The sequence below is a fragment of the Aspergillus niger genome, assembly GCF_000002855.4.
Source record: "Aspergillus niger supercontig An02".
Classification (NCBI taxonomy): Eukaryota; Fungi; Ascomycota; class Eurotiomycetes; order Eurotiales; family Aspergillaceae; genus Aspergillus; species Aspergillus niger.
In genome coordinates, this window is record NT_166519.1 from 3,500,165 (window position 1) to 3,527,852 (window position 27,688).

At 52.1% G+C, this 27,688-nt stretch overlaps 12 protein-coding genes across 12 annotated transcripts, besides 1 other annotated feature; 7 read left to right on the plus strand and 5 right to left on the minus strand.

The window, feature by feature from the left end:
- Positions 1-79: 79 nt before the first annotated feature.
- An02g14460 (uncharacterized protein) lies at positions 80-1,921 on the plus strand (the record flags this gene model as incomplete). The annotated part of the gene is made up of 2 exons (XM_001400539.3): positions 80-343; positions 416-1,921. The coding sequence occupies 2 exons, from the start codon at positions 80-82 to the stop codon at positions 1,919-1,921; spliced, it is 1,770 nt and encodes a 589-aa protein (XP_001400576.1).
- A 1,354-nt stretch (positions 1,922-3,275) lies between these two features.
- An02g14470 (uncharacterized protein) lies at positions 3,276-5,388 on the plus strand (the record flags this gene model as incomplete). Its single annotated transcript, XM_001400540.3, has 9 exons — positions 3,276-3,706; positions 3,762-3,871; positions 3,931-3,965; positions 4,026-4,270; positions 4,325-4,357; positions 4,412-4,498; positions 4,549-4,958; positions 5,019-5,130; positions 5,205-5,388. 9 exons carry the CDS (start codon positions 3,276-3,278, stop codon positions 5,386-5,388), a joined length of 1,647 nt encoding a protein of 548 aa, XP_001400577.3.
- Positions 5,389-5,575: 187 nt separating this feature from the next.
- Positions 5,576-8,107, minus strand: An02g14480 (hypothetical protein; the record flags this gene model as incomplete). The annotated part of the gene is made up of 9 exons (XM_059746808.1): positions 5,576-5,868; positions 6,108-6,213; positions 6,315-6,323; positions 6,875-6,978; positions 7,054-7,151; positions 7,281-7,355; positions 7,436-7,517; positions 7,667-7,862; positions 7,940-8,107. 9 exons carry the CDS (start codon positions 8,105-8,107, stop codon positions 5,576-5,578), a joined length of 1,131 nt encoding a protein of 376 aa, XP_059605736.1.
- A 611-nt stretch (positions 8,108-8,718) lies between these two features.
- On the plus strand, positions 8,719-10,981 carry An02g14490 (uncharacterized protein; the record flags this gene model as incomplete). Its single annotated transcript, XM_001400542.3, has 3 exons — positions 8,719-8,962; positions 9,112-10,910; positions 10,964-10,981. 3 exons carry the CDS (start codon positions 8,719-8,721, stop codon positions 10,979-10,981), a joined length of 2,061 nt encoding a protein of 686 aa, XP_001400579.1.
- Positions 10,982-11,324: 343 nt separating this feature from the next.
- On the minus strand, positions 11,325-11,957 carry An02g14500 (uncharacterized protein; the record flags this gene model as incomplete). The annotated part of the gene is made up of 1 exon (XM_001400543.3): positions 11,325-11,957. One exon carries the CDS (start codon positions 11,955-11,957, stop codon positions 11,325-11,327), a length of 633 nt encoding a protein of 210 aa, XP_001400580.1.
- A 752-nt stretch (positions 11,958-12,709) lies between these two features.
- Positions 12,710-13,148: a mobile genetic element (Remark: Vader is flanked by 44 bp inverted repeats (IR);~Title: transposon Vader - Aspergillus niger).
- Positions 13,149-13,398: 250 nt separating this feature from the next.
- Positions 13,399-15,390, plus strand: An02g14520 (uncharacterized protein; the record flags this gene model as incomplete). Its single annotated transcript, XM_001400544.1, has 7 exons — positions 13,399-13,467; positions 13,563-13,704; positions 13,774-14,296; positions 14,353-14,744; positions 14,798-15,151; positions 15,202-15,282; positions 15,332-15,390. The coding sequence occupies 7 exons, from the start codon at positions 13,399-13,401 to the stop codon at positions 15,388-15,390; spliced, it is 1,620 nt and encodes a 539-aa protein (XP_001400581.1).
- Positions 15,391-15,722: 332 nt separating this feature from the next.
- Positions 15,723-16,589, plus strand: An02g14530 (uncharacterized protein; the record flags this gene model as incomplete). The annotated part of the gene is made up of 4 exons (XM_001400545.3): positions 15,723-15,839; positions 15,902-16,084; positions 16,167-16,445; positions 16,524-16,589. The coding sequence occupies 4 exons, from the start codon at positions 15,723-15,725 to the stop codon at positions 16,587-16,589; spliced, it is 645 nt and encodes a 214-aa protein (XP_001400582.3).
- A 363-nt stretch (positions 16,590-16,952) lies between these two features.
- On the plus strand, positions 16,953-18,621 carry An02g14540 (uncharacterized protein; the record flags this gene model as incomplete). The annotated part of the gene is made up of 4 exons (XM_059746809.1): positions 16,953-17,202; positions 17,402-18,040; positions 18,110-18,178; positions 18,266-18,621. The coding sequence occupies 4 exons, from the start codon at positions 16,953-16,955 to the stop codon at positions 18,619-18,621; spliced, it is 1,314 nt and encodes a 437-aa protein (XP_059605737.1).
- A 108-nt stretch (positions 18,622-18,729) lies between these two features.
- An02g14550 (uncharacterized protein) lies at positions 18,730-21,330 on the minus strand (the record flags this gene model as incomplete). Its single annotated transcript, XM_001400547.1, has 6 exons — positions 18,730-20,002; positions 20,061-20,361; positions 20,414-20,644; positions 20,691-20,832; positions 20,879-21,087; positions 21,141-21,330. The coding sequence occupies 6 exons, from the start codon at positions 21,328-21,330 to the stop codon at positions 18,730-18,732; spliced, it is 2,346 nt and encodes a 781-aa protein (XP_001400584.1).
- Positions 21,331-21,658: 328 nt separating this feature from the next.
- ostA (oligosaccharyltransferase alpha subunit ostA-Aspergillus niger) lies at positions 21,659-23,355 on the plus strand (the record flags this gene model as incomplete). Its single annotated transcript, XM_001400548.3, has 3 exons — positions 21,659-22,011; positions 22,133-23,165; positions 23,230-23,355. The coding sequence occupies 3 exons, from the start codon at positions 21,659-21,661 to the stop codon at positions 23,353-23,355; spliced, it is 1,512 nt and encodes a 503-aa protein (XP_001400585.1).
- A 174-nt stretch (positions 23,356-23,529) lies between these two features.
- On the minus strand, positions 23,530-24,588 carry An02g14570 (hypothetical protein; the record flags this gene model as incomplete). The annotated part of the gene is made up of 5 exons (XM_059746810.1): positions 23,530-23,572; positions 23,626-23,731; positions 23,953-24,045; positions 24,126-24,375; positions 24,454-24,588. The coding sequence occupies 5 exons, from the start codon at positions 24,586-24,588 to the stop codon at positions 23,530-23,532; spliced, it is 627 nt and encodes a 208-aa protein (XP_059605738.1).
- Positions 24,589-25,488: 900 nt separating this feature from the next.
- Positions 25,489-27,483, minus strand: An02g14580 (hypothetical protein; the record flags this gene model as incomplete). Its single annotated transcript, XM_059746811.1, has 9 exons — positions 25,489-25,551; positions 25,630-25,842; positions 25,949-25,987; positions 26,145-26,194; positions 26,281-26,325; positions 26,603-26,815; positions 26,938-27,016; positions 27,162-27,310; positions 27,369-27,483. 9 exons carry the CDS (start codon positions 27,481-27,483, stop codon positions 25,489-25,491), a joined length of 966 nt encoding a protein of 321 aa, XP_059605739.1.
- Between the last annotated feature and the right edge of the window lie 205 nt (positions 27,484-27,688).

Sequence of the window (27,688 nt, forward strand, 5' to 3'; positions counted from 1 at the left end):
TGTCTCTTGTCTTCTTGGATCTGTTTCTTGCGACACTTAGCTCTTGGTTTGATTTATCTCCCCTGCTCTCCCCGCCACCATGTTCTACTCGGAGACCCTGTTGTCGAAGACCGGGCCACTGGCCCGCGTCTGGTTGTCGGCCAACCTGGAGCGCAAGCTTTCCAAGTCGCACATCTTACAATCCGACATTGAAAGTAGTGTCAGTGCGATCGTGGACCAAGGCCAAGCCCCCATGGCTTTGCGATTGAGCGGTCAACTGCTCCTGGGTGTGGTTCGCATCTACAGCCGCAAAGCGCGCTATCTGCTGGATGACTGCAATGAGGCCCTGATGAAGATCAAAATGGTCGGTGCTACTTGGTTCCCCCTCTCTTGCATATTCCGGCCCCTCCGTCGCTGACTACTCTTCCTCACATAGGCCTTTCGTTTGACGAACAACAATGACTTGACCACTACGGTCGTTGCCCCTGGCGGCATCACTTTGCCCGATGTACTGACGGAATCCGACTTGTTTATGAATCTGGATTCCTCCCTTCTGTTGCCGCAAACCCTCAACCTCGAGCCCGAGGGTAAGCGGCCTGGTTCTTCGATGGATTTCGGTAGTCAGCTGCTCCCCGATACTGGCTTGCGCCGCTCCGCATCGCAAGAACCTGCGCGCCTCGAGGATCACACCCTGGTCGACTTGGATTTGGGAGAAGATGAAACACCTCTCGGCCATGACTTCAGCATGGAAGTCGGTCGAGATGCCCCGGCTCCCCGCCCCGTGGAGGAAGATCTTTTCAGCGATGGGGGCAAATTCAACGATGTCGACAACCTGCAACTGGACCTTGGTGAAGATGATGCTCCCCTGGATAAGATGGATCTGGGCGACGACGCTCTACCCGATAACCTTCTGCAAACGGATGACGCCATGGACCTCGGCGATGATCATGACGAGCCTGCCCCCAATGCCGACGATGAGCTGGAACGCGAGAGTGCCCTGAGCTCCATGGCGGACGATGATCTAGACGACCTTGAAAAGTCTCAAGCGTTCGAATTAGACGTGAATGACGTGAATGACGAAGATGATGAGGTTACTGCCAAGCATGCTCAACCGCCAAAGCGCCGCAAGGTCGTTCTCATGGCACTGGACAAGGAGACCGACCAAAAGGTCAAGGATGTCAGAGAACAATACTTGACGCGCGAGGAGATCATGAAGCCCTCTTCATGGCTGCCCCGGGACCCCGTGCTGCTGACCCTGATGAACATGCAGAAGAACGGAGACTTTGTATCGAATGTGCTCGGTGCGGGCCGAGGACGTGGCTGGGCTCCCGAATTGCGTGACTTGCTTTCCTTCGATACCATCCGGAAGGCGGGCGAGCTGAAGCGGAAGCGCGACAGTGGAATCGCCGATATGGATGTGGATGCGGCCACTGCGCCGGCCCTGGAGCTAGGCGAAGAAGAGGCCATTGTGCCGGTCGATGAGGGAGTTGGTCTTGACTCGACTCTGCTCCAACGCTCCGAAATCGAGTTCCCCGGTGACGAGGAGGACCAGGCTCTGCGTCTGAGTGACGACGAAGGAATGAACCAACCATTGGAGGATGCCGACGACACGATCGTGGCCGACAGTGGTCCCGTGTCGATCGGTACGAAGCACGCCGTCCACATCCTTCGGGAGCGCCTGGGTGAATCTGCGGCCGAGCAGAAGAAGAGCGTGAAGTTCCAGGATTTGCTTCCGGAGAAGAAGGCATCCAAGGCGGACGCCACCAAGATGTTCTTCGAGGTCCTCGTGCTGGCCACCAAGGACGCTGTACAAGTTGAACAACGACCGGAGACCGTGGGTGGACCTCTCAAGATCCGTGGCAAACGAGCCCTCTGGGGCTCGTGGGCTGAGGAAGGGGCCAGCGGGGAGGCAGAGCAGCAGCCCGTTGAGGCCACCGCCTAAAGGACCTGATGACTCCGGCGTCGTGTTTATGTACAGTTGCGTTCTCTATGAAATTTTGTTTTCGTGTGGGCAGGGTTGCCCCGGGAATCTCTTGGCTTTTGTACGGGGCGATTATCCTGTGTGTATTCTTTGGAGTTTTAGGGGTCTGGCTTTTAACTTTCTCTTAACTCTCTTCTTCTTCTTCTTTTTCTTATTCTTCTTCAATTGTTGGAACTTGAATCTTTTCTTCCGGGACTGAAAAGGCGGCTATTATGATTCTGCTGGAGGGCTGGGATTGATGCCCTGTTGATCGTTGGGCGAATTGGACCATAGGTAGCTTAGTGTAATAGAAGAACTCGAATAAACCAGCCCAGCGATGCGCATGGGATGTATCCCTCAGATTGTGCTTCAATCAGACAGAATCAAAAATTGATACTATCAATATCAACTTATTATCATGTAGCAAGCACGCAATCCTCCGCAGTATTCGGACAGTACTACTATTCAGGTGCAGGGACTCAGGGAGAGCTTTCGGGTGGCGGCGGTCCCACGTGGGGAAAGCTTTCCGCAACCGTTGCGGAGAAACACAAGACAGACCTGGGGGTGGTTTCCACATAGATCAGTTATACTCTTGGAGATATGATAATAGATAGATAGTACCTCAGTAGCAGTCCTAGTCAAATCCCTCTCACCGGCGCTGGTTCTTCCTCCATTTCCAGAACACTGACGCCTCAATTTATGCCCACTGATACCGAAGACGCTAGCAGAGCAGCATCTGGGAGTTGATAGTAGTAGTAGCTCGCAAGCTCGGGGTGTTCTTCCCTCAGTTGGAGCCCACTCGGCTCTCCCCCGAGGCCGAGGGGCGAGACAAACTCCCCCAAGCAATCAGCAACACCTGAACTAATTTTCTTAGCTCGACCGACTTTACCTCTCTATCGCCAGTCTTTTAACCCACTCATCCTCCTGCCGTGACTCTGGAACGATCCATATTCTGATCGCCGTCCCGGATCATAGGTACTGGTCCCTGCCGTTGGATTGGCCGTGAAGATCGTACTGTTTTGAAGGTGGCTTGAGGTTTTCTTTTCACTGCCTTCGCTCCAACGCGCAAGTACACTCAAGTGTGGTGTCCTGGGCTTGTCTTGTCTTTTCTCCTCCTTATATTCTTCTTGTCACAGCCAAGCTTTAACAAGCTTTGTGCCAAACTCTCTGACCGGTGAACGGCTTAATTCTCCGGCTGCAGATCGGTTGGCCTCTGGTTAAATTCTCCGGTCGGTCTTGGTGATCCTTAGTATCCAGCCTGTGATTGCTCACTTTCCAGTAGTCTGACAGCAAGAGCAGGGACAGTTATAGGAACCTCGCTGATTTAATGACGGCCATGTCTGCAACGGAGCGGGCGGCAAGCTTACAAGAAAGCACCGACGTGTGCACGGGTGAACGCTCTTCAAGCGCAGAGCCAACTGACAGAGAAGACTTAGACGAAGAGAAGGTAGAAGACAATGTTGATGGCATGTTCGCTCCCATCACTGCCCGAACCTCCTCTTATGAAGAACGGCTGCGCAGACACCAGTCTGCTTCATCACATCCCCTCGAACGCAATTGGAGCTTAAACGACGGGTACAGCCATCAAACTGCCGATGAAGAAGCTGTTGCGGAGAGGGTCCTGAGCAGCAAAGATGAAGAAGCTTCTGATGCTTCAGAAAGCTTCGTTGTCGGTTGGGACGACAATGACCCCAGCAACCCGCGCAATTTTAACACGGTGAGACGCTGGCTTATCGTGATCATATGCTCAGCAGGCTCCTTATGCGTGTAAGTCGGACCCTGAAGCCACGGCTATTGGTCTGGTGCTGATTGATGGCTGTAGGACTTGCACTTCTTCAATGTACACTGTCACCTATGACCAGATAATGGTGGAGTTCGACTGCTCGCGGGAGATAGCAACCTTGGGTCTATCATTCTTTATTTGGGGTCTTGGTGTGTTAGAACCATACTGTCAGAACTTTGGAATAGGAGACACTAACATGACTGCAAAGCTGTCGGGCCACTGTTCTTAGGGCCACTGTCGGAGGTTTGTACATTATCCAAGCACCACGCCCACGATGATTGCTAACTCGCCGGCCCTTGTCAGTTCTATGGCCGAAGACGAATCTATCTTTGCTCCTTTACCTTTTTCTTGATATGGCTGATACCATGCGCCGTGGCCAAAAACATCCAGACCATGATTGTATGCCGCTTTCTCAATGGCATTGCTGGGAGCGCATTTCTTAGTGTCGCTGGTGGCACAGTGGGTGACCTATTTGCCCGTCATGAGCTAAGTGCACCAATGATGCTTTACACGAGTTCTCCATTTATTGGTCCTGAGGTGGGCCCATTGTAGGTTTTCGACAACACCCAAACACTGTTGTATCCGCTGACAGAGCCTTGCAGGGTTGGCGGGTTCATCAATCAGTTCACCACATGGTATGCTTCCTGATACTGCAGGCTTGAATAAGGCTGATCACCTATTCTCAACAGGAGGTGGACTTTTTATGTGCTTCTCATCTGGACGGGAGTCTTATTAGTTCTCATCTGCTTCTTTGTACCAGAGACTTATCATCCAGTGTAAGGGCCGAAAAACACATTGGAATCTAGACCTCTGACTTATTCCTTAGGCTTTTGAGACGAAAGGCACAGCAGCTCCGCAAAGAAACCGGGGATGATAGATGGATAGCACCTATAGAGATGCTGAATCGCTCAGTTGCGCAGACCGTCTTGCGGTCAATCTACAGGCCGTTGCTGCTTTTGACGCTAGAACCGATGTGCCTCAACCTCTGCATCTTCTCCGCCATCCTGTTGGGTATACTCTATCTTTTCTTCGGTGCGTTTCAGTTGGTCTTCGAAACTGTATATGGGTTTGAGCTGTGGCAGCGTGGTCTTTGCTTCCTGGGCCTGTTCGTCGGAATGCTCTTTGCTATATTCTCCGATCCGTTCTGGCGTCGCAACTATACCCGCCTGGAACTGAAACATCAAGAAGCTGTGGGAAGGTCTGATGATTTCCAACCGGAGTGGCGGCTTCCGCCAGGTATGTCATATGTCATTCTGTCTGCAGCCCGACTCGCTTGCTCTGACGGTCAGTATACAGCTATCGCTGGAGGTCCACTTGTCACCATCGGGCTATTCATCTTTGCTTGGACCATTTACCCTCATGTACACTGGATTGCCCCACTCATTGGAAGTGCGTTATTTGGAGCTGGGTATGTATTTCCACGCCTTGAATCAGTGGCCATTGTAGCGCTCCTGTTACTTACAAGGGTTCCTCATCCTTTAGGACGATTCTTGTATACTCGGGGATCTTCACATTCTTGGTTGATGCATATCCGACCTATGCAGCAAGCGCTTTAGCGGCGAACAGCTTTGCTCGCTCCATATTTGGTGGAGTGTTTCCACTGTTCGGAATACAGAGTAAGTTAACAACTTGTGATATATGGCTTTCGTCGTGTTACTGCCACTGAAGTGGACTCGTTCACTGAACTTTACTCACTTTTACTACGATTCACCCACGAGCTATATATAATTATTATAAATACTTCCGTCCAATGACACAGCATAACCTGGCCGCCACATGCTAACTGCTGGCTCTAGTGTACAACAACCTGGGTTATCACTGGGCAACCTCGCTGCTTGCTTTTCTGACGCTTGTCATGGCGCCGTTTCCGTAAGTGCACAATTTGTGTCCTTGTCAATACCAACCCCTATGCGCTGTTGGACTGCGTTGTTCTTGCACTTCTGTTCTACAGTAGTCACAACAGCACTCTTTGCGCCCCTCACCTCCAGAATCTTATGCATGATAGTTTGTGGTGTATAGGTGACCATCCTCATTGACATGATTTGACGGACAGGTATATCTTTTTCCGCTACGGGAATCGGATTCGGCAGAAGAGCCGATTTGCTGCACGGTAGATACCCACCTAAGGGACGGCAGGAGCTCATAGCTGTGGGTTCCATACGATGTGATGCAGCGCAAACTTCTCATTTTCACGCGCCTGGAGCTCTTTCTAGGCACGTTCTCAAAAGTCGGTCAGTGATAGACAGCAACTTTCGGTTGGGTGGATATGCGTACGCGGGCTTACTAGTGGACCGATAGGCATGGTGACAGCGGACAAAGCCTGAGGGTTCTTTCAAGGTAGACCATAATGTTATAGAGTAATTAGTTGATTAGAAGCATGAATACCGACAATTCTACGGGCATGGTTATACGCATGCAAAACAGCGTCCCGGCTACGTAAGATATGCTGCAGCTCACGAGCACCCATTGTAATTCCTGCAAAGCTAGTATCCTCCCCTACCCATGACACCCAACCCAACTTGTGTTGATTGTGTGATAATACAACCTGTTCCACAACCCCATTAAAACAAATAATATAGTTGGTCAACTAACCTCGGCAACCTCGATCACAGCCACCACACACCACATACACTTTGCACAGACAATACGAAGTACACGAAGAGTTCTTCATACAAACCCCTCGGGAATTCTCGGGCGACTAATCGGGCCCGCCCGGAACAGCAAAGGCAAGAAATGGCTCATTTCAAAGCACGCAATGAAAATCCATTGGAGGATTTGATTTTATGACTTTTAGATTGTTTCGATTTGGAAGAGGCTGGAAGACAAAAGCTGTGATTGGTGAGTCGGGTGATAGTTGAGGGATTTGTTTGTGTTTGAAGCAAGTCTAGATTACGAGTATTAGTAGTAGTAGTAAATGGGCGTAGTGACCGTATTGTAATGACCCTGTGGGTTTTCAGTTTCGTGTTTGATTTTCTTTACTGCTTGTTACTTGCAATGGGGTGTGAGGGGATGTAGTTGACTACATAGTATGTAAAGTCATGGTGTGGGTTTGGGTAATACTAAATTAGACCTGCATTGACTATTTGCGAGCGATACTTTGGGCTAGACATGCTGTCATGGTTCGTGCTCTGTCTAACTACCATAGTACATACATGATTAAGGTGGTCGCTCGGTGTCTCTAAGTAGTCTAGTAGGTCGTGAACCTCGCGTGGCCAGTGGATTCCTGTCAAGTATCTAGGCTCTTCTACTCCGAATTCTGGAATCTACATCAATCAGACTGACTGCATGTCCCCGAGATTACTATCGACAATTGCTTTTTTGTTATCGGCACGGGCCGAACACCAGTCAGTAGGTATGCCGATGTGCATAATGGTCGCCATCGTCCTCGCCGATGCTTTAGTATGTATGTATGTACCCAACGGGTATAGACTGTTAAGAGGCAGAAGGCAAGTCTGTCGGGTCTGGGGGGATTTGTCAATTATTTGAGTTGCTGCTAGTATTCGTTTTGTTTGAATAATGACTCAATTACGCTAAGACTACTAATTATGACCAGCGAACCGTCTCTGAGGAGGTAGATAGATAGACTTCTTGACCTGAGATATACTCGGGTCAAGTGAAACCGATGCAATGTTTCTCTGCCATCACATGCGGAGAGGCCGTGGAAGCACATGTAAGCTCAGCTCATGTATGGTATCCGTGGTTATTTCCAGTACCGAAGTGCCTTGGATTTGAGGACTCCAAATTTGGTTCTAGCCTCGGAAGTAAGAACATCAGAGCAGCTCGCTGTTGCTGATTCTGTTATATAGTAACCATTAGATGGAACATGGCTATAGATATAGACAGGTATTTGTTTGACTAGCAGCTTGATGCGCGGGGAGTCAGCTCCCAGTCATTGCGAACAGACAGACACGCGACTCACTCACTCACTCGGTATGGTAACGTACTGGGCTCAACCGGGACGATACCTGACAAGACATGCAAGAAGAAGCAGCTCGTGTTGAAACTCTTGAATTGGCTGCGAGTTCGTTCGCTCGTCATGAATTTTTTTCTGCCTCGTCCTTTAGTCCGTCGGTCGCACTCTCTCACTTTCTGACTACGATACTGAAGTGACTCTTCTCTCCTCCTTCTCTCTCGTCTCTCCTCTCCTCCAATCCTTCCCCGCGTTTTCCTAACCACTTACATTCGATTTTCCCTCCTCTCCCCTCCTCTTCTCATACCCCTCCTGTTAGTCTCTCCCCTCTTTCGTATATATCATCTCCCCTCCTCTTGACAGCGTCACTCGCATTGCGCCGCTGCTCATCGGATCCGCTCCATCTCGACCCTTTGGATACAACAGGTTTTCCCCGCAGCCCCGGCAAGTCGTTCGCTCCACCGACGCTACTCATTGCCACTACCTGCCGCGTGACATAGAATTTCGGGAAAAAGAAAAAGAAAAAAAAAAGGGAAGAAAAAGAAAGGATACAAGGAAGAGACTAAAAAAAAGTAAAAGGGAATCTTACTTTACCATTGTTCTCCTGAACACTTTTCACTACACCCCATAGGAAAACACTTCGGCGCATTGCAACAGTCAGTCTCACTTTCTGACTGCTGCTGACTGAGCACACGCAAGGTCCTTCGTGGTCGCCGACCCTCCTACTATCTATCTACCACCACCACTACGCCAGCCGATTCCTAGCCGTCGTCGTGTGGATTCTATGCGCCCGACCGGCCAACGCCCGATTTCTTTGCGACTCCCAGAGTAAGGCCTGGTGAGGTTGATCAGTGGACTCTCGACAAAGATCTCCTTCTGTTGTGCGCTGGTTCGCAACGCGACAAAAGGCAGTCAGTCTTGCTCAAAATTTACGGTGGCAACCCCACGCGCTCGCCCGCCTTGCAGCTGCTTCACTCACCCTGTCGCTGATCGCCTCGATTCACGACGCGGAGTACTACCCGGTTAGACGGATTGATAACGGCCGTATCGCACACACATACACCTCGGTTACAATTGTTTGCCGATATGAACGCGGAACCGAAGGAGCAAGATTCCCCAGCTCCGTCGGCTGAGCGCACGGAAGCCAGTCAGGAGATTAGTGCTGCCGGAGCACAGGCCGACAAGCCGAAGACCGAGGCCAACGGCGACGGGACTGCAAATGGTGCCTCCGCGAACGGCCAGAAGCCTAACCCGAAAGACCCGTCGAGACCCCGGAGGAAGAAGGCGAGACGGGCGTGTTTTGCTTGCCAGCGCGCACACTTGACTTGCGGTACGACTGACCTTACTTCCAGCGTTGCTTACATTCAACCTTTTACTCTCCAATTACACATGCGTTTAGCGCCCATACATGCGCACTCTAGCGGCGCATGTCTTCTGCGCGTCTGACTGAACTTGCAAACTAATCGAGGTTTCGCATAGGTGATGAGCGACCGTGTCAGCGGTGCATTAAGCGCGGGCTCCAGGATGCGTGTCACGACGGGGTCCGGAAGAAGGCCAAGTACCTCCACGACGCGCCGGATGGAGCGTTGATGCCGGGGATTGGCGGGACGTTTTACAACAACCCCATGCGCAACAGCTTGCCCCTCTCTCGGAATGGCGCCAATGCCGTGAACGCGACCGGTCAGCAGAGCGCTGGCGCAAACTTCTATCCTACTCCCCAGTCGACTACCTATGTCTACCAAGAGAATACCATCAACCAGGGCTCATTTCCTTCGCAATCGCCTGTGTCGCCGACATTCAACCTCAAGGCCACGCCTACGGCTCGAACCAACAGCCTCTCCTCCGTCAACCCGCAACCACCGTCCACGAGCGTCTCCGGACCCCCAGGCCAGGGTCAAAACCCGTTCGCCGGTCCCTTCTTTGACCCCAGCGACCCCGCTCTCTTCAACTTTGACCTTTCCAGCATGAACTTTGAGAACCGATACGGTGCGTTAGAGTTTGGCATGCTGGGACATATGGCGACGGGCGCGGGCGATTCACCGAGTGATTCGGCCACGCAGCGCGGGTCTATGGGGCGCAGTGGCTCGGCACAATATGCTTCAACTCCCATCACTGGGGCACCAGGCTTTGGGGAAAGCCCGGGCAACCAGCAGCCATTTATGTTCGGGGACCCGCTTCTCAACGAATGGCCCAGCGGGCAGGCCCCGGGACAACCGCATCTGCCGGGGGTTTATCCGCAGTCCGGGCAAGGCAGCGCGATTCCTGGTCATCTGAGCAAAGCGGATGCGCCGCATGCATTTGCCATCGAAAGCGGACCGGCCAGTTTCAATAGCCCCGGTGCGACGACTAGTCCGCAGATGACGACTGGACTCGAAGAGACCCCGTTTCACAGTGCGGTGGCAAGCAAGTCGAACGGGTTAGCCCCGCACGGACAACGACCGATGATTACAACACCGAGCTTGAAGCATCAGAACCTGCAGGTCGGCGTGCGGCGACGACAACGTAACCCGTCGGCCATCTACGACAGCGTCAAGGAGCCGTACGCATACACCAGCCGCTTCCATGGCCTCACGGCATTCATCCAACGACGGTTCCCGCCGCAGAAGACGCTTCAGATCGCCAAGGCGCTGGCGTCGATCCGGCCGTCGTTCATCGCGACGACTAAGACGCTCAATCGGGACGACCTGATCTTCATGGAGAAGTGCTTCCAGCGGACGTTGTGGGAATACGAGGACTTTATCAACGCGTGCGGCACGCCGACCATCGTGTGCCGTCGGACGGGTGAGATTGCTGCTGTGGGCAAGGAGTTCAGTATCTTGACGGGATGGAAGAAGGATGTACTGCTCGGCAAAGAGCCGAATCTCAATGTCAACACGGGTGGCTCGTCAATGCCGAACTCCGGGGCGTCATCACGCAGCTTCACCCCCCGGTCGACAGTGGACAACACGCCCGGGCGCCCGCAGCCGGTGTTCCTGGCAGAGTTGTTGGACGATGACAGCGTGGTGCAGTTCTACGAGGATTTTGCACGGCTGGCGTTTGGCGACTCGCGCGGTAGCGTGATGACAACGTGCAAGCTGTTGAAGTACAAGACGAAGGAGGACATGGAGGGCGCAGCAGCGGAGGATAGCCAGCGCTGGAACAACCACCTGCGCAAGGGAGGGATTGCCAGCGAGGCGGGGATGAACCAGCTAGGGTTCAAGGACGGCAAGGTCGAATGTGCGTACTGCTGGACAGTGAAGCGAGATGTATTCGACATACCGATGTTGATTGTGATGAATGTGAGTAATACCAGCGTTCCCGTGCTGTGATGATGATGCTAATGAGGGTATAGTTCTTACCGTGCATTTGATTTATGATCATAATTGTTTCATGTTCATACCCGGGCCGGATATCAAAAAGGATGATTTCTGATTATTTTTACTGTTAGTTTTTGGCACTGACCAGATGCATCTGGTCTTGTATTGGTACATATTGCTACTGTGTATGATTCCCAGGCTGACATAGAGGCGTTGTACATATTGGAAGTGGCTATGGTAGCTAGCCATGTAGTTGCAACTGAGCATGATGAGCAACCATATAAGCATAGATGAACGTAATAACCAGATAAACATTATATCCTCCAACAAGATCCTCCCTCACATCTCCCCTTGCAATCAATCAATCAAATCAATCATAATTACGCATCATATAATCTACAACATCCCCAATCCAGCGACAGCCACACCCACAGCCAAGGCCCCAGCCCCGACAACATTCCGTCCAGCCATGCCCGTCTCCGTACTTCCACTTCCACTAGCAGTCGCAGTAGAAGTTCCAGTAGCACCACTCAACTTATCAGCACCCGCCGTAACACTAAGAGTCTCATACCCGATCTCCGCACTGGCGACACTAATCTCCGTATTGACCTCCGTACTCGTACTAACCCCCTTATACGTCGCCTCGATCCCATAGCTCACACTGCAGGACGCGCCCTGCGTCACGCCCGTGATCTTGCAGTCCTCGACCATGGTGAGCACCTCCTGCACGCCCTCCACGCTGGTGCTGTACACGGCCGAGAGGGTGTATGTGGAGGGTCCTGCGGTGACGGTGATGGGGCTGGGCAGGATGCAGTTATCGTCGTTGAGGCATGAGACGGCCATGGTGGTGGCTGTCGGGTTGGCGGAGATGATGGACGCGCCGAGAGGGATGCTGGTGAATTGAGGAATACCGGCCGCGGCGGTGGTCGTTGCGTGGTAAGTGAAGAGGGAGACGGTTGATACATCGGAGGCGGTAGTGAGGGAGAGGAGTGGGAGGAGGGTGAGGAGGGTGCTGGTGGTGAAATGCATTTTGATGGTTGCTTTCTGTTTCTTTTCTTTTGAATTATTTGTGTATCTGTATATGGTAGAGATGTAGAGACAGTAAGAGGAAGAAGAAGAGAAGAAGTTATCAGGAGTAGGAGTAAAGACTGTATAGGAGGAAAGAAAAGATAATAGATAGGATGCAGAGAGATGTATGATACCACCAAGAAAGAATCAGACAGGAACAGCCCAATTTGTACTACTTCTGTCTCACAATCATTCTACACTTTGACCCCTGACGACCAGAACCCTTCCATTCCGTGTTTACGAGACCCTCATTTCTCAAGGTTCTTAGCGTAGCCTCGTCCTCTAATCACCCTTCTCAGCAAATAGAGTGTCGTAGTGCCCTCCCCGTTTAGACTCGGCGCAGAAAAGTCCCCCGAAGCACAAGACCCTTCTACCTAAAATAGGCGGCAGAGTCCGCCGCTAAACCAAACTCAGGGTGGAAATCTCTTGTCCTGCTCGTATTTGGGATGCAGGAGCCGCAGCTTTAGTGTATATCGGGCTTAGTGGGGTTCTTTCGGTTGCTCTTAGTTTTTCAGAGTTCCTTGGGAGTAATTCTAGCGAGGATGGGAACTCTGAGCATGTTGGTGGGGGATACGAGTGATCTACGTTTTCATTAATCACATACTCTCGAGTTGTTTCAAATGCTGGGCTCGTCGAGGATGTTGCCAGTTTTGTTTGTCCGTCCTGTGTTTACTGTTTAGGGCTGGCATGCATATACAGCTAGTTATATGTTAACGTAATCAACGGTCGGACGGGCCACACGGTCAGGCGGGCCATCTGGTAATACTATACAAAAGATATCTTTTTAAACATAATATATCTCTACCATCCAGGTCTAGAAGAATTAGATTTCTTCTATATAGATTTTAAATAATATAAATAATATCTATATACCTTCTAAAAATGAATATACTTTTACTTATGGACTTATCATATTACAATATCTGTATTTATATGTATTATATAAGAATCTGGTTTCATTATCAAAGTAAAAATTCTAAAAATCTGAAAAATTCATGGAATACTTATTCTTATATATATAAACTATCTACAAAGTTAGAGCTTCATAGAAGTAGTACTGGTTGATATATAATAGAATCAAAAAGACATCTTTTATATGGGATTTCAGGATGGCCCGCCTGACCGTGTGGCCCGTTCGACCGTTGATTACGTTAGTTATCTTATGTATATTATGTAATTAACACGTGACTGATAACCTTAGTAGCTTGTTATCAATTTGACCGCCTTCGCTTGATGTCTTCCTATTGGATGGTATTATCACCTCCGCATTTGGTGCTCACCGCCCGGGAGGGAAAAAAAAAATTCTCGAGCGGCAAAGAAAGATGGGACGATCTTCTTCTTGTCGGGTTCAGCTGCAAGTCGAAAGTTCATCAATTGGTCTGATAGACTGCCCACCGTCACAATGGCCGACCAGGAGGTTCCCCATGCCACCTTTGACACCATCCTCATCCTTGACTTTGGTTCTCAATACGTACGCTCTCCCCTGATGCCACACACTCTCGGCCGCACCCAGTGCATCAATTACCCCGCCATCCCCATGACTCACATACTAATCCTCCCCCCTAGACGCATCTCCTGACCAGGAGACTGCGCGAGATCAATGTCTACAGTGAGATGCTGCCATGCACTCAGAAGATCGCCGATCTGCCCTTCAAGCCCAAGGGTATCATCCTGTCCGGTGGTCCCTACAGTGTCTACGAGGACGGCGGTAAGCGGAACCCTCCCCGCGGAACCACTTTCAAGAGTCATCCATGATACTCATCTATCTGAACTGCAGCCCCCCACGCTGACCCCGCCGTCTTCGACCTCGGTGTCCCCATTCTCGGTATCTGCTACGGTCTGCAGGAAATCGCCTACCGTCTGGACAAGGAGAACGTCGACGCCGGTACCGAGCGTGAGTATGGCCACGCCGACCTCCACGCCAAGCGCCTCGACGACCAGGGCCACGTCGACAAGCTGTTCGCCGGCCTCGAGGGCCAGATCAAGGTCTGGATGAGCCACGGTGACAAGCTCGTCAAGCTCCCCACCGGCTTCCACACCATTGCCACCACCTCCAACTCTCCTTATGCCGGTATTGCCCACCAGACCAAGCCCCTCTACGGCGTGCAGTTCCACCCCGAGGTCACCCACACCCCTCTGGGTGCTACTATCCTGAAGAACTTTGCCGTCGATATCTGCGGTGCTCAACAGAACTGGACCATGTCACGCTTCGTCGACCAGGAGATTGCCCGCATTCGCAAGCTGGTCGGTGAGACTGACCACGTTCTGGGTGCTGTCAGCGGTGGTGTCGACTCCACTGTGTAAGTCAATCACTGCATTCGCTTGAATGGCTAGACAATTGTTCTAATTAGAGTAGTGCTGCCAAGCTCATGAAGGAGGCCATCGGCGACCGCTTCCACGCCGTGCTCGTCAACAACGGCTGCATGCGTCTGAACGAGTGCGACATTGTCGAGGAGACCCTGAACAAGCACCTCGGTATCAACCTGACTGTCGTTGACGCCTCCAAGCGCTTCTTGGACGGTCTCAAGGGCGTCACTGAACCCGAGAAGAAGCGCAAGTTCATTGGCAACACCTTCATCGACGTCTTCGAGGAGGAGGCCCAGAAGATCGAGGCCGAGGCCGAGCACCAGGGTGCCAAGGTCAAGTGGTTCCTCCAGGGTACTCTGTACCCCGATGTCATCGAGAGTATCTCCTTCAAGGGTCCCTCGGCGACCATCAAGACCCACCACAACGTTGGTGGTCTGCCCCGTGAGTATTTTTCAGATGTGGAGGAGTTTTGGCAATTCGCTAATTTATCACAGAGCGCATGATTGACGGCCAGGGTATGAGGCTCATCGAGCCGCTCCGTGAGCTGTTCAAGGATGAGGTTCGCGCTCTGGGTCGCCAGCTGGGCATTGCTCACGAGCTGGTCATGCGCCACCCCTTCCCCGGCCCCGGTATTGCCATCCGTGTTCTCGGCGAGGTTACCCCCGAGCGCGTGGAGATTGCCCGCCGGGCCGACCACATCTTCATCTCGATGATCCGCGAGGCTGGTCTGTACGACCAGATTGCGCAGGCCTACGCTGCCCTGGACCCCAGCAAGGCGGTGGGTGTCATGGGTGATAAGCGTGTGTACGCCGAGATCATCATCCTGCGTGCTGTTGAGACGACCGACTGTAAGTTGAGCGGATTATGTTTTTGGTGATGATGGACTAACAGATAGCAGTCATGACTGCGCGCGCATTCCCCTTCGACAACGAGTTCCTGAGCCAGTGCTCGACCCGGATCATCAACGAGGTTCACGGCGGTAGGTTACACCCTCTTCTGGCTCTAGGAATATCTGCTAACTCGTGTAGTGTCCCGTGTTCTGTATGACATCTCCAGCAAGCCTCCGGCGACGATTGAGATGGAGTAAAGCAGTTACGACCAAACTGATAGTACGAGTTATATCATCCATTAGAGGAACGGAGTTACGGCAAAACGGGATGAACGTAGATAATCCTGAAATATACCATTTATCTATCTGCGAATAAGAGTGAACTCTGTAAGCTGTAAAGTGTAAAGCGGAGTAGACAATTGGCCAGTTGGTGGGTGACATGAGGCCGAACTCCACAATCGCGTCGTTTTGATAGTCCATAGCCCCACCTGTCTTATCGCCGATCTCTCTTCCATCTTATTCTCTCGCTCTCTCTATCTTCTTTCAACCTACCACTGCTTCAACATCATCTACACATCTCAGCTGCTAAAATGCGCCCCGACCGGCCTCGCGACCCCGTCACCGGCCCCGACGAGGGCCCCGAGTCCCCGTATCCCATCCGCATGAGCGGTCCTGTCATCAAAGGCTTCGGGCGGGGCAGCAAAGAGGTACCTCTCTCACCTTCCAACCCGGAAAGCAAAGCAGCTCCAGCTGACGAAAAGAATCACAGCTGGGCATCCCAACAGCAAACATCCCCGCCGATGAGCTCTCCCAGCATCCTGAGCTATCCGTGGGCGTCTACTACGGCGTCGTGGCACTAGATCCAGCGCGATTCTCAACAGGAGAGACCGTCCTCCCCGCCGTGCTGAGCATCGGCTACAATCCTTTCTACAAGAACGAATCCAAGTCAATTGTACATTCTATCCCTCCTCTCCCTTTTTCATATTAATCATTACATGCAATATAATAATGATAATAAATTATCTGCAATGCAGGAAATCCACATCATGCCGCCCCTCTCCGCCCCCTCGCCGACCGCCACTACCTCCACCGACGGACAGGTCACTTTCCACAAACTACCCGACTTTTATGGCACACCACTCAACTTGCTGATTCTGGGGTATATCCGTCCGGAATATGATTATATTTCGTCGGAGGCGTTGATTGAGGATATTCGCGTGGATTGTGAGGTCGCCAGGCGGAGTTTGCAGCGCCCGGCGTATCGGTGTTATCTCGATGCTAGGGCGGTGGAGGATCCGGCTTGCGGGGGAGATGTAAGGGAGGCGATTCGCTGGTTGACCAGTTTCTGAGTAGATGATGCTGCTGCTGCTGCTGCTGCTGCTGCTGTGCAGGATTGTGGTATAGTTGTTGACGCCATTGATGGTGGCGCTATGCGAGGGATGAGATTTTGTATATAGATCGACGTCACTGACTCACGATAGATACGATAATGCGATAGAATTGTCACGCATACATTGTATCATATATGTATGCAATGGATCGGGTAGATTTACAACCCAACTACTACTACTAACCTACGGTGTACACACACAAAGTTATTACTCAACCTGTCCCTGGCTGAATGGATCCACGTCGCCCTTGTGAGATGAGAACAACTACACGCTGGAATCGTCGACGTCACTCAGCATGTCCACCAAAAGCATAAGCAGCATCCAGTATATAAATCGGGATGCTCGGAGTCCGCACCATGGATACCCTGTGGTCTCTACTTAGTACATCTCTACCCCATAGATACCTTGAATACTCGAGAAAATATTAGAATGGACCGTCTCCGCCAACACCTCCGTCGTCGCCGAAGCAGCTCCGCCGGAACAACCCCTTCCAACAGTCACGGTACACCACTACAATCTCCCCCATCAGCCAATGACAAGCACAGTCGTCGTCGCGAAGCAGAAGCCTCTCCCCCGCGCAGACTTTACCTGACCTCCGATACTCCCGACTTCGACGCGGGGATCCTATCGCGCTACCGCGCTGAGGGATTCGACGTCGAGTATATCCCTTTCCGGGGATGTCAGAATGCAGATGGCTGTGGGGATGTAGATAAAGATCGCAAGGAATTGGAGAATCTGTTGCATGAGAGGGAAGATGATCTCGAGCCGGGGGAAAGATATGCTGTCGTTGGTACACCACCCTTCCCATTATCCATCTTACTCTGCATGTTCCGAGATATATATTATTGAATAGTAACTGATGTATGGTATATAAAAAGCATACAACAAACCCGCTCACCTCCTCCTCGAATCCCATCACCAACCACTAACAGCCACAAATCCATTCCCAAGGCTTTGTGCCCTGGTGGCTTATTACCCCGATGGACCCATCACCTCCACCACCAACACCAACAATAACCTCATCAGTACATCCCCAGACACTGCTCGTGGAACAGGAAGTACATCCTCAACAACGACACCTACAACCTACCCCCCCTCCATCCCTCTCCTCTGTATCCAGATCCACCTCGCCGGTCCTTCCACAACCACCTCTTCAATAGCAGATAACCTCCTCAACAACACCAACAACCACCCCCGAAAACGCCATCGCTGCCACGTCTTCACCTACCCCGAGTCCTCTCCCCGGTTTGCCGAGCCTTCTTCATCGAACTATGACAAGCTCTCCGCACGACTAGCATGGTCCCGCGCCCTCGAGACCCTAAAGCGCGGCTTCGGATGGCCCGCGACTAAATGGCGAGTCCCGGATGTGGAGAGCGTGTGGGAGGAGTATTGGCGATGCTTATCTGCTTCTGGAGAAGGGGGCGGCGGTGGTGGTGGTAGTAGTGAGAGAGATGAAGAAGACGAGCGCAGCCACCGCGCCGCAGAACTAGTAGGGTTAATGGTGGGGAGTGGAATGGGTGTGCAGTTGGAGAGTGTGCATAGTAGTAGTGGGAGTTCTTCATCCCCTATATATACCCGGGGTGCAGGGACGGAGACAGAGACATGCACGATTGAAGAGTCGCCGGTCGTGGTGTGTGTGCCTACTTGTGCTGGTGGTATGTATATATTCCCCCTCCCCCCACCCTCTTTGTCTCCCTATATCATACACCATATGAGTGAGGTAATTAATAAATACTGGACAGGAACAACACCATCCACCATAACAAAATTCTACACCAACAGCCACTTCCTCTCTCCCTCTCCCTCTAACCAAGCCATCCGTCTCCTCTCCCGTACTACAGGGCCTGATCGCATCGTTGATGAACTCCTCCTAACCTTCACGCATGATCGTGCCATTCCCTGGTTACTGCCGAATCTGCCCCCAACGGGGAAGGAGGTTAAAGTGGCGTTGGTGCTGGTGGCCAGTTTCACGGCGGGAAAGGTCGCCCGCGTGCATGCTTATTGGGATCAGGCTAGTGTGTTGGTGCAGGTGGGGGTGTTGAATCGAGATCATTTGCCGGTTGTTGGGGCCGAGGGGGTGGATATGGTTATTTCTTAGGTTAGATATATATTTCTTTCTTTGGTCTACAGTATGTGTAAGTATACTATCAGTATTAGTATGCTTGTTCGAATCATGGATCATGTATATAGTATGTGTTAGGCAGCACTATATACTTCTAGCCAGTCTGGCTATCTCTTTACTTACTCCCCCCTCCTGCTGCAATGTCAACACGCTCGCTTCTTGTGCCCGTGGAATCACCTCCTCCACCGCTCCTCCCCGCGCCAGTCCTGTGACTACTGCTCCTAGTAGCGTATCGCCCGCTCCGTTGACGCTCACAATGTCTTGCTCTTCTAGTTTTGCTGCTGCTGGGAACAGCCGCAGGTACACGCCCCCGATCAGCCCGTCCGACGTCAATGCCCGCGAGAGGATATACGGCGCCGAGTCCGGACTCGTCAGTCGTGTATCACCTGGCCGCAGCAGCTGCGTCAGGAGTACGCCTTCCCGTCCTAGCTTCGTGAGCATGCATGGAATGAACGGCAGCAGCTGAATGCTCTGCTGTGGAATCCCCTGATCGACCAGCGTTGCCGAAGTCATGGCCACTAGTCGCTCGCGCGACCCTGCTCCCGTCATGCCCATGGCGTCGATGATGCGCCACCACTCCTCTGAGTCCAGGTGTCCGCTCCGCCGCGCGGCCTGGTACATGGCTGCTAGCTCGAATTGGTTCGGCGCGGCCAGGCTGACGGTGTTGTTGGGAACGCAGTCAGACGGCTTGACGGCAGACCCGAATAGACGACGGCTTTTCGCCGTTGACACGGGCTCAAAGGCTACCCGTGCCTTGTGTTTCTTGGCTAGTGCTACCCATTTGCTCAGGACTTCGCCGTTCCAGTTGGCGTCAACTACTGCCCATTGAGGCTGTGCGCGGGACATCATCGGTTCCCAAAAGTTGTCAAAGTCCAGTGCCTGCTCTGGTAGTTCCATGATTGCCATGTCGGCCATGGCTACTACTAGGTCTTTCTTCGCGTCGTTGACGGCGATGTATTGGGCCGTGCGTGCTCCGGACGACGGAGGGAGCACCTTGATACCGGTTGTGGAGAGACCCTCCTGTCGGAGACTGGACAGCGCAGCTTGGCCGCTTAGATCGTCACCCACAACGCTGCAGAACAGCACCGAGCTGTCCAGATATCTTGCGGCAATGGCCACGTTGTGTCCGACTCCCCCTAGGCTCTGTCCGATGACAGCGCGGTTCGATGTCTGCAAAGCGGGTGTCGTGCTGTTTGCTTCGGCCGGGGCAAAGTCGCAGGAAAGATCGATAGCCAAGGAGCCGGCCACAAGGACATCCGCCTTCGTAACAGTCTCCAGTGGAGTCTTAGTCGCATGCTCCAGCTCTGTTTCAGTCGCTTGGTCAGCCCTACTGGTCCCGGAGATAGCTGGCATGTGTCTGCGCACACCATCTCAATTAGGATATCCCGAGTCTGAACGCACGAGTGGCAGCTCACCGTTCATTGAGCGACCCTCCAGACTGCTCCAGTTTTGAGAGTTCCACGGCCACCTTCGCTGCGCGCTTCACGTTCGCCTCCACCAGAGCTCGATTGGCGATCACGCTCTTCCCGCCGCTGAGTTCCTTAATCTTTGCCAACACAAATGGCGTGTTGTCACTTCCATGGTGACCCTCGACGTCTGCGAGGCGAAGAGCTTCGTCGATGATATGGTCCATATCACTCTTTGCAATAGAGTGCTCAAGTGGTACAGGGTTCGCGAGAAGGATGCCTGACGAGACGGGGATTTGCGACTGGGCATCTGCATTCATCAGTATCCAATATACGTCATTGAGCAATGCAGCAAGACTTACAGACAATAGCCGCGGCCTCGGCCTCGTTCTGAATGACCTTTGGACTCTTCAGCCCGCTGTCTCGGGTGTAGAATGCAGGAAAGTCCACAGAGCCTTGGCGACCATCTGCAAAAGTTCCTACACAGACGCCCTCCGTCTCGAGGTGTTCAAGCGTCCGCGGGATGTCCAGAAAGCTCTTGCACCCAGAGCTGACAACCGCCACCGGTGTGCGTCCCAGTTCAGTAAGATCGGCTGCTACAGTTAGCCAGAGTCTCGTCCTACCCCTATCTTCACGTACCAGAAATGTCCATGGAGTTTTCGCCGCCGCGATGCACACCACCGAGTCCACCAGTGCCAAATATCTTAATCCCGGCCAAGTGCGCAAGCACCATCGTGCCAGATACCGTTGTACCCCCATGAAGACGTCTCCCAGCCAGACCCTACTATTGTCAGACTTGTATCAAAGGACGGGGGCGTGCCACCTACCAAGCCACAGATGTAACCAAGGTCTCGCCGGGATACTTTCAACGCATTCTTCTTCTCCGCAGTCGATGCTAACTCGACGAGCTCGTCGGCGCTTAATCCGACGCGTGCTTCGCCACCGAGGATTCCAATTGTAGCAGGCACAGCGCCATTGGACCGGACAACCGACTCTAGTAACTTTGCCAGAGCAACGCTCTCAGGGTACGGGAAGCCTGCAACTGTCAGCTATACTCAACCAATAACCCAACCAGGTGAGAAATCATACCATGAGTATAGATGGTTGACTCAAGAGCCACCACAGGCTTCCCAGTAGCAACTGCATCTCGGACTTCCTCGGACACCTTGAAGAGCTTGCTCTGAGCGAGACCGTGATAGCGCCGGGCTGCTACCGCGGCTCGTGCCGGGGCTCTAGCTGACCGGCAGCATGAACGAGCAGCAGCTCGAGAAGCGAGCATGGAGGCCACGACGATTCGGACCGAAATGATACGGAAATAAGGAAAAAAGAGAGCTACTGTAGCTAGGCGGGGGGAATGGGGGTGCAATGAAGAATCGCGGTTATCGGCGATAAAAGCAGGAAGTTTTGGCCGCGGCGGTCGCCGTACGTAATTCGTAATCCCGCATCGGGACACCTCAGCATCTCCGCGCGTCTTTCTCCCCCTCGACTATCGCCAATTCTTCCACCTTCCGTCCATCCTCTCGCTCATTTCTTTCTCCTTGGGACTATCTCCTGGTGAGTGTATAGGTCCTAGGCGCGGTCGTTGAGAGACCGCCCATCTGCCCACTATGAGGCCGTTTACCGCACTTGCTGCGCTGTGCGGCTTGTTCCTGTCCAGCAACAGCTTGGTCTATGCCGACTCGGCTCCCTCGAGCTCCCCTGTAGCTCTCCCTCGCGATTTCAAGCCTCCCCAAGTGTTTAAGAACGCCAATCTTGTCCGCAACACCAATTTGGAGAAGGGATACCTACGTGAGACCGTCAATGTTGTCGTTGAGAATGTGGACAAGAAGCCGCAGTCCGACTACTACTTGTCCTTCCCATCCGACCTTTACGACAAGGTCGGTGCCCTAGAAGTCCGTGATAAATCGGCTCCTGAACAGGGACGCTTCGAAGTGGAAGCTACTGAGTTCGACTCAAGCAGGTAAGTCGACCACAATGGCGGCCAATGGCTGGTTGGTGGAGCACGAAGCCACGGTTGCTTGATCTATGCATGGTGGATGTATCCCGGGCGGTTTGCTGATCTCCTCTCTTTCTTTACACAGGGACTTCCAGTACTTCGTTGTTCACCTCCCCAAGCCTCTCGCCCCTTCGTCGCAGATCACTCTGGGCATCTCCTACTCCGCCCTCAACACCCTGAAGCCCCGTCCTGCGGCCATCAGCCAGAATGATCGCCAGTACCTCGCCTATGCCTTCTCTGCCTACGCTCCCTCGGCTTACACGACAACGACCCAGAAGACCAAGATCAAGTTCCCCAGCACCAATGTTCCCGACTACACCTCCACGGACCTGACGTCGGGCGCGGATCCAGAGCGCCAGGGTGCCACCTACACCTACGGACCCTACGCCGACGTCGCTCCCGAGACCACCTACCCGGCCAGTGTCCGGTACGAGTTCACCAAGCCCGTCATCACTGCCACTCTTCTGGAGCGTGACCTGGAAGTGTCCCACTGGGGCGGCAACCTGGCGACGGAAGAGCGCTACTGGCTGCGCAACAACGGCTCCAAGCTCACCGACAACTTCAACCGCGTGGAATGGACCATCAGCAGCTACCAGCAGCTGCCGTCCTCCGCTATCCGCGAGCTGAAGATCCCCCTCAAGCCCGGCTCCGTGGACCCCTACTTCACCGACGACATTGGCAACGTTTCCACGAGCCGCTACCGTCCCGGAAAGGTCCCGAACCGTGACGCCTCCCTGGAGCTTCGTCCCCGGTTCCCCATCTTCGGCGGATGGAACTACAGCTTCCGCATTGGCTGGAACAACGACCTCTCTGCCTTCCTTCGCAAGGCTGTCACCGGCGCTGATTCCTACGTCCTCAAGGTCCCCTTCATCGAGGGCCCCAAGGTTTCCGAGGGTATTCAGTATGAGAAGGCCGTCGTGCGCATCATCCTCCCCGAGGGTGCCCGGAACGTCCGCTACGAGCTCCTCGAGAAGGCGACTAGCAATGGTCTCCCCGGTGCGAACCAGATCCAGACTGAGCTCACCAGCCACAAGACTTTCATGGATACCCTAGGACGCACGGCGCTGACTTTGACCGTGGAGGAGTTGACTGATGAGGCCCGTGACTCGCAGATAGTGGTAAGTAACTACCTCCATACGCCGGATAGATATCGGGAATAGTCCAGCTCATTTTTGGATATAGGTCACTTACGACTACTCTCTGTGGGATGGATTGCGCAAGCCCGTGACCATCACGGCGGGGCTGTTCACCGTGTTTGTTGCCGCGTGGGCGATTGGAAATATTGACGTGAGTATTAAGAAGCGGTAGATGGAGGTTGTATCATATTGTTTCAGTTATACCAGCCAGACAGACAGACAGAATTCAATAGTAGCTGTTTGTAGACGACTAGAATTCTGATAGTGTGATTTCGAATGATTCCCTCCTTGAATAATATGGAGACAGTCTGATGCAGAGTGGTCTTTGCACCAGGTAGTAAGTGGGCTATCGGTTGTCAGCGTCACCTGACATACTAGGGATCTCTAGCCTGAAAGTTTGGCAATCCAAAGGGGATTAGTCTCTGTTGTATGTTAATCCAACGTTCTATATCTGGGTCTGCTAAGGATGGCCAAATCAGTGGGACCCGACGGTGCATGGATTGGACACTCATGTGTTTGTTTCTGGGTACCTTGCATTATAGAGGAGCCTGGAAGCGGCTTACAGAAATTTGAACAGCAAAGAAGACGAAGTGCAAAGTTGGTTGTGACGGATACCCACCATCAGCTTTCAGGATTCTCTACAACTCCATTTCAGTCCACTGCACCAGTTGCCTGTTCGATTGGCTATACCCATCGTAGAGCAGAATTTCACCGTATCAACTTCGGATACTTTCGAGACGACTATCATAGCAGGTGTAGACTAGTTCACCAAGCAGGGCGCTGAGCGCATTATGGATAGGTTCACCCGATGCAATATAGATAGCTGAACTGTATCCGGTCCAGTAGGATCTTATCGGAGCGCCTGATAATTGCTAGCTAAGACGACCATCAATTTCTGAAGCCGGCTGTTGCAGCTTACACCATGCAGGTGTGAGAGCAAACCAAGCAAAAGCTGATCAACGTGGTTTGCATGCAGATGCTGCAGAGTGTAATTGATAGATGTCTGCAGCTCATCAGCCATTATACTGCTCCCGAATCGTCTCCAGTGCACGAGGGCAATGGCAGCTTGTCCGCAGCCATTGACTGCATTCAACCTTTTGTCGAAACTCTGAAATGCAGGTGACAGAGTTGGCCTTGGTATGTGACCTGTCGGGATCGGACTTGCTGATGATATGTCGCCGGGATAAAATTCCTCCCAGCAGCAGCCGTGTCTTCATGCAAAGCTGTCCGAGAGCCTATTCAGCTGAGCATCTTTTGATACAAGTCTAACGGCCGAGCACCTATCGGCGACAAGTAGCAGAGCTCGAGCAATCAAGCTGCAAAGACGGTGAAAACACTCGGGAGTCACAAGATGCGGGATGCGCGACACCGCTTGTGCGTGCCTCTTCCCGTTGGATGTTGGCATGTCTAGATTAGTCTTGCGGTGCATGGCATGGCAGCAAAGGGCCGGTTGTACGTCATTGCATCAAGGAATCACGGCAACCGAACGAAGCAGCCGACAGCGAATGGGAGCCGCCGGGGATGGCGCATGGTCCGGAAGTATTCTTTTGTCTTCCAGTGCTGGAGTTCTCATTACTTCATATGGACCATTCGAGACGAGGAGTAAGTGGAGCCTCCGGTGGGTTAAAGCAAAACCACTCATGTTTGGAAGTCTGAACCCCATCCGTTCCACCGCCAAGAGGGGGCGAAAGAGAGAAGAAACAGTGTGAGAGAGAGAGAGGAATATCCACCCCCGCCTCTGGAAGAGGAGGGGAATGCTGGGAGTTTGGAACTTTGGGGAAAAGAGACATGGGGGAGGATACGCGGACGGACTTTCTATGGGGTAATAGCACGGGGTAGGCTTGAGCCATTTTAATAATGGGAATTCCGGCTGGGGGTTCCGAAGCATTTCATTTGACTGGGGGGAGTTGGACTGTTGGAGACTAGAGCAGAAATCTCAAGCCCTCCCCGCAAGTTGACTAGGAATGGATTGAGAATAGTACTTAGTAGCAGCCACGGGCCATCTTCCAGGTACCGATCGACCATCCCTCCCCGCAAGTCTAGATGCGTGAGGAAACTTCGACGGACAATATGACTTCACATCGAAAAAAATGGAAATTGCGTGCTAGTAACCAACTACTTAGTTACCCAATCTTAATTAAATCACTGACAGTGCACATCTCCCAAAAGTGGTATGTAATGGCGGTGTGTGTGTGTATGATCCATCCTTCCTCACTGCGGTCCGGTACTAAGTAGGTTTAGTTATCAGCCAGTTTATCAGGCTGGACAAGACCGAGCCCAATGAATCCGGGCCAAGTTGATAGATCTATCCCTGAACAAGATACTCTCTGTATCTAGTACTGCTCCTAGTAGTGGCATCAAAGAAACCCTCAACTGATCGCCATTATTCATGATAAAGTAGTCGAATTCTGGCTGCTATCTATCTGCCACAAAACCGATAAGAAACCCCGGTTGGTAATATGATAAGCCGAGGAGAGCAATCAAGTGCGGCATTTTCCCCTCCGTTGATGCTCGCCATTACGCAGAGAAACCTGCAAAAATCAGCATCGTCGGCGATGATTTGCAGCTCACTGGCCACCATGACACACCAAAACCCCCTTTCGAAACCTACAGCCCTACTAAGTGGAGTGTTGGCCCCCCTTCCAGCCGGTCCGGTCAGCTGACTAAACCGGGAATTTAGAGGCAACAGTAACAAAGTATGGATGTTGTAACGGAGTATCTTACGGTTCCTACTTCCTTACTATCTACTAAGAGTACGTACTGACCTCACTGCATGCAGGTGGTCCAAAGGCCTTACCGGCCATCTCAATCCATCACACTATCTATTCATAGTGAGCAATAGATCTCAATTTGGATCTATCCCGTCAAAGTCTCACGCGACAGTACTCACTTTTCTTTCTAAATTTGTGCCTGGACGCCGCCCCTGGACTCAACTCAGGTGACACTCCCTTTACTCCATACCTTGTTAGTCAGTGAACTGTGAACCGGCAAACCAGCCACAATGACTCCAGCTCCCGTTCCAAAGCATTTGAGGCAATTTTTCCAATTTTAGCCCTTGACCACCAATCACGTTGGTTTCATGCGGTATTTTTCACACTTGCCTCATTCGCACTAAGATGGTCCGCGATGCCGAAAAAGGAAACTGAGACCCACTCAACTTGGCATCGTGAATCGAGTCATCCGCCGTGGAGCCGTTGCACAGGCGGGCCAGTATCAATGAGGGAAAGGGAAAGGGAAAAAGAGGGAAAAGAAGGGAACATACATGGGAATAAGGCAAGGAGAAAATAGATTTTTCATGGATCAAAGGTAGCACTTTATATACACAGTTTGATTACCCCTCGTACAAGCCGCATCGAAGCTGTACTACGTAGTATCTAGCCACCGTGGTATCTTGTGTAGGAACAAAACATCAACTTGACAGTTGGAGACAACAACGGCAACGTGGAGACCCATGCACAAGGGCGGGCCATCCATGATCCTCAGGCAGAAACAGCCAGGCCGTCCAACGACTTGCCCCGGACCGGGCCCCGTTCCTGGCCGATCGCATAGCACCGGCTTTCTGGGTTTGGCTGGCTGGCCGATAGTATTTGGCTTCCCAAAGAAGTAGTATTGCAGGTATGACTTAATAATGGCTGTGCCATTCGGATTAATCTCATTTTGGGAAATTTCGATTTTTATTTTTCATTTTTTTTTTTTTCCCCTTCGATGTGATAATAAGAAATGTTTATTATTTAATTATTATTATTTGTTTTACCTTTGGGGAAATACGATTCCTCGTCTGGCTTCAGCTCCAGTTTGTATAAAGAGCCAGCATCTCCCGGGTGGATTTGCACCTGATTCCACTGCTTTGTTCGTGTCCATCACATTGAATATCCTCCCTGTGATTTAATTTGACCTGATCTGATTTGAATTCGCATCCTTCTTTCCTTCTTGGATAAATTGGGATTCTCTCCGCTATTTTTCCCTCTTCTTTCCCACCTTCCCCTCTTCATCTGTGTTTCTTCCATCTTTGAATCCCAAACTCTCCCAAACTAGCCTCTTTGTGCATTCCATTGGTGACGTGTCGGTTGATGGCTGGTACCGACAAGTGAACCCCGTTTCAGTCTGTTTGGCTCGTTTCTCTTGCTCTCCCCGATAAGCTTCGAGCTTTCGTCATTGCCCTGGCCCGTAGCAACGCCAGATCACCAATTTTCCTTTGCATCAATCGACGCTTCCATTGAGGTAGGTTTGTCGCTAGTGGTCTAGAATTCCCATACTTTCTTTTCTGGCTTCCTTCTATATCTCCCTGCGCCGGCGCCATCTCCTGCACATCTTCATGCAGCTGTGTGGCTGCCTTATCTTTCCCAGCTTCAGCTTCCCATCCTCTTCCCCCCTCCATTCTCGCGCACGAACCAGTTTCTTTTATTGCTAGCAGCTTGGCTCCTGCCTTGTTACTCATGCATGGCTCACCAAGTAACAGATATAAACCCACTAGTGCCGCCTCTTTTCTGAGTTCAATTGAGCCT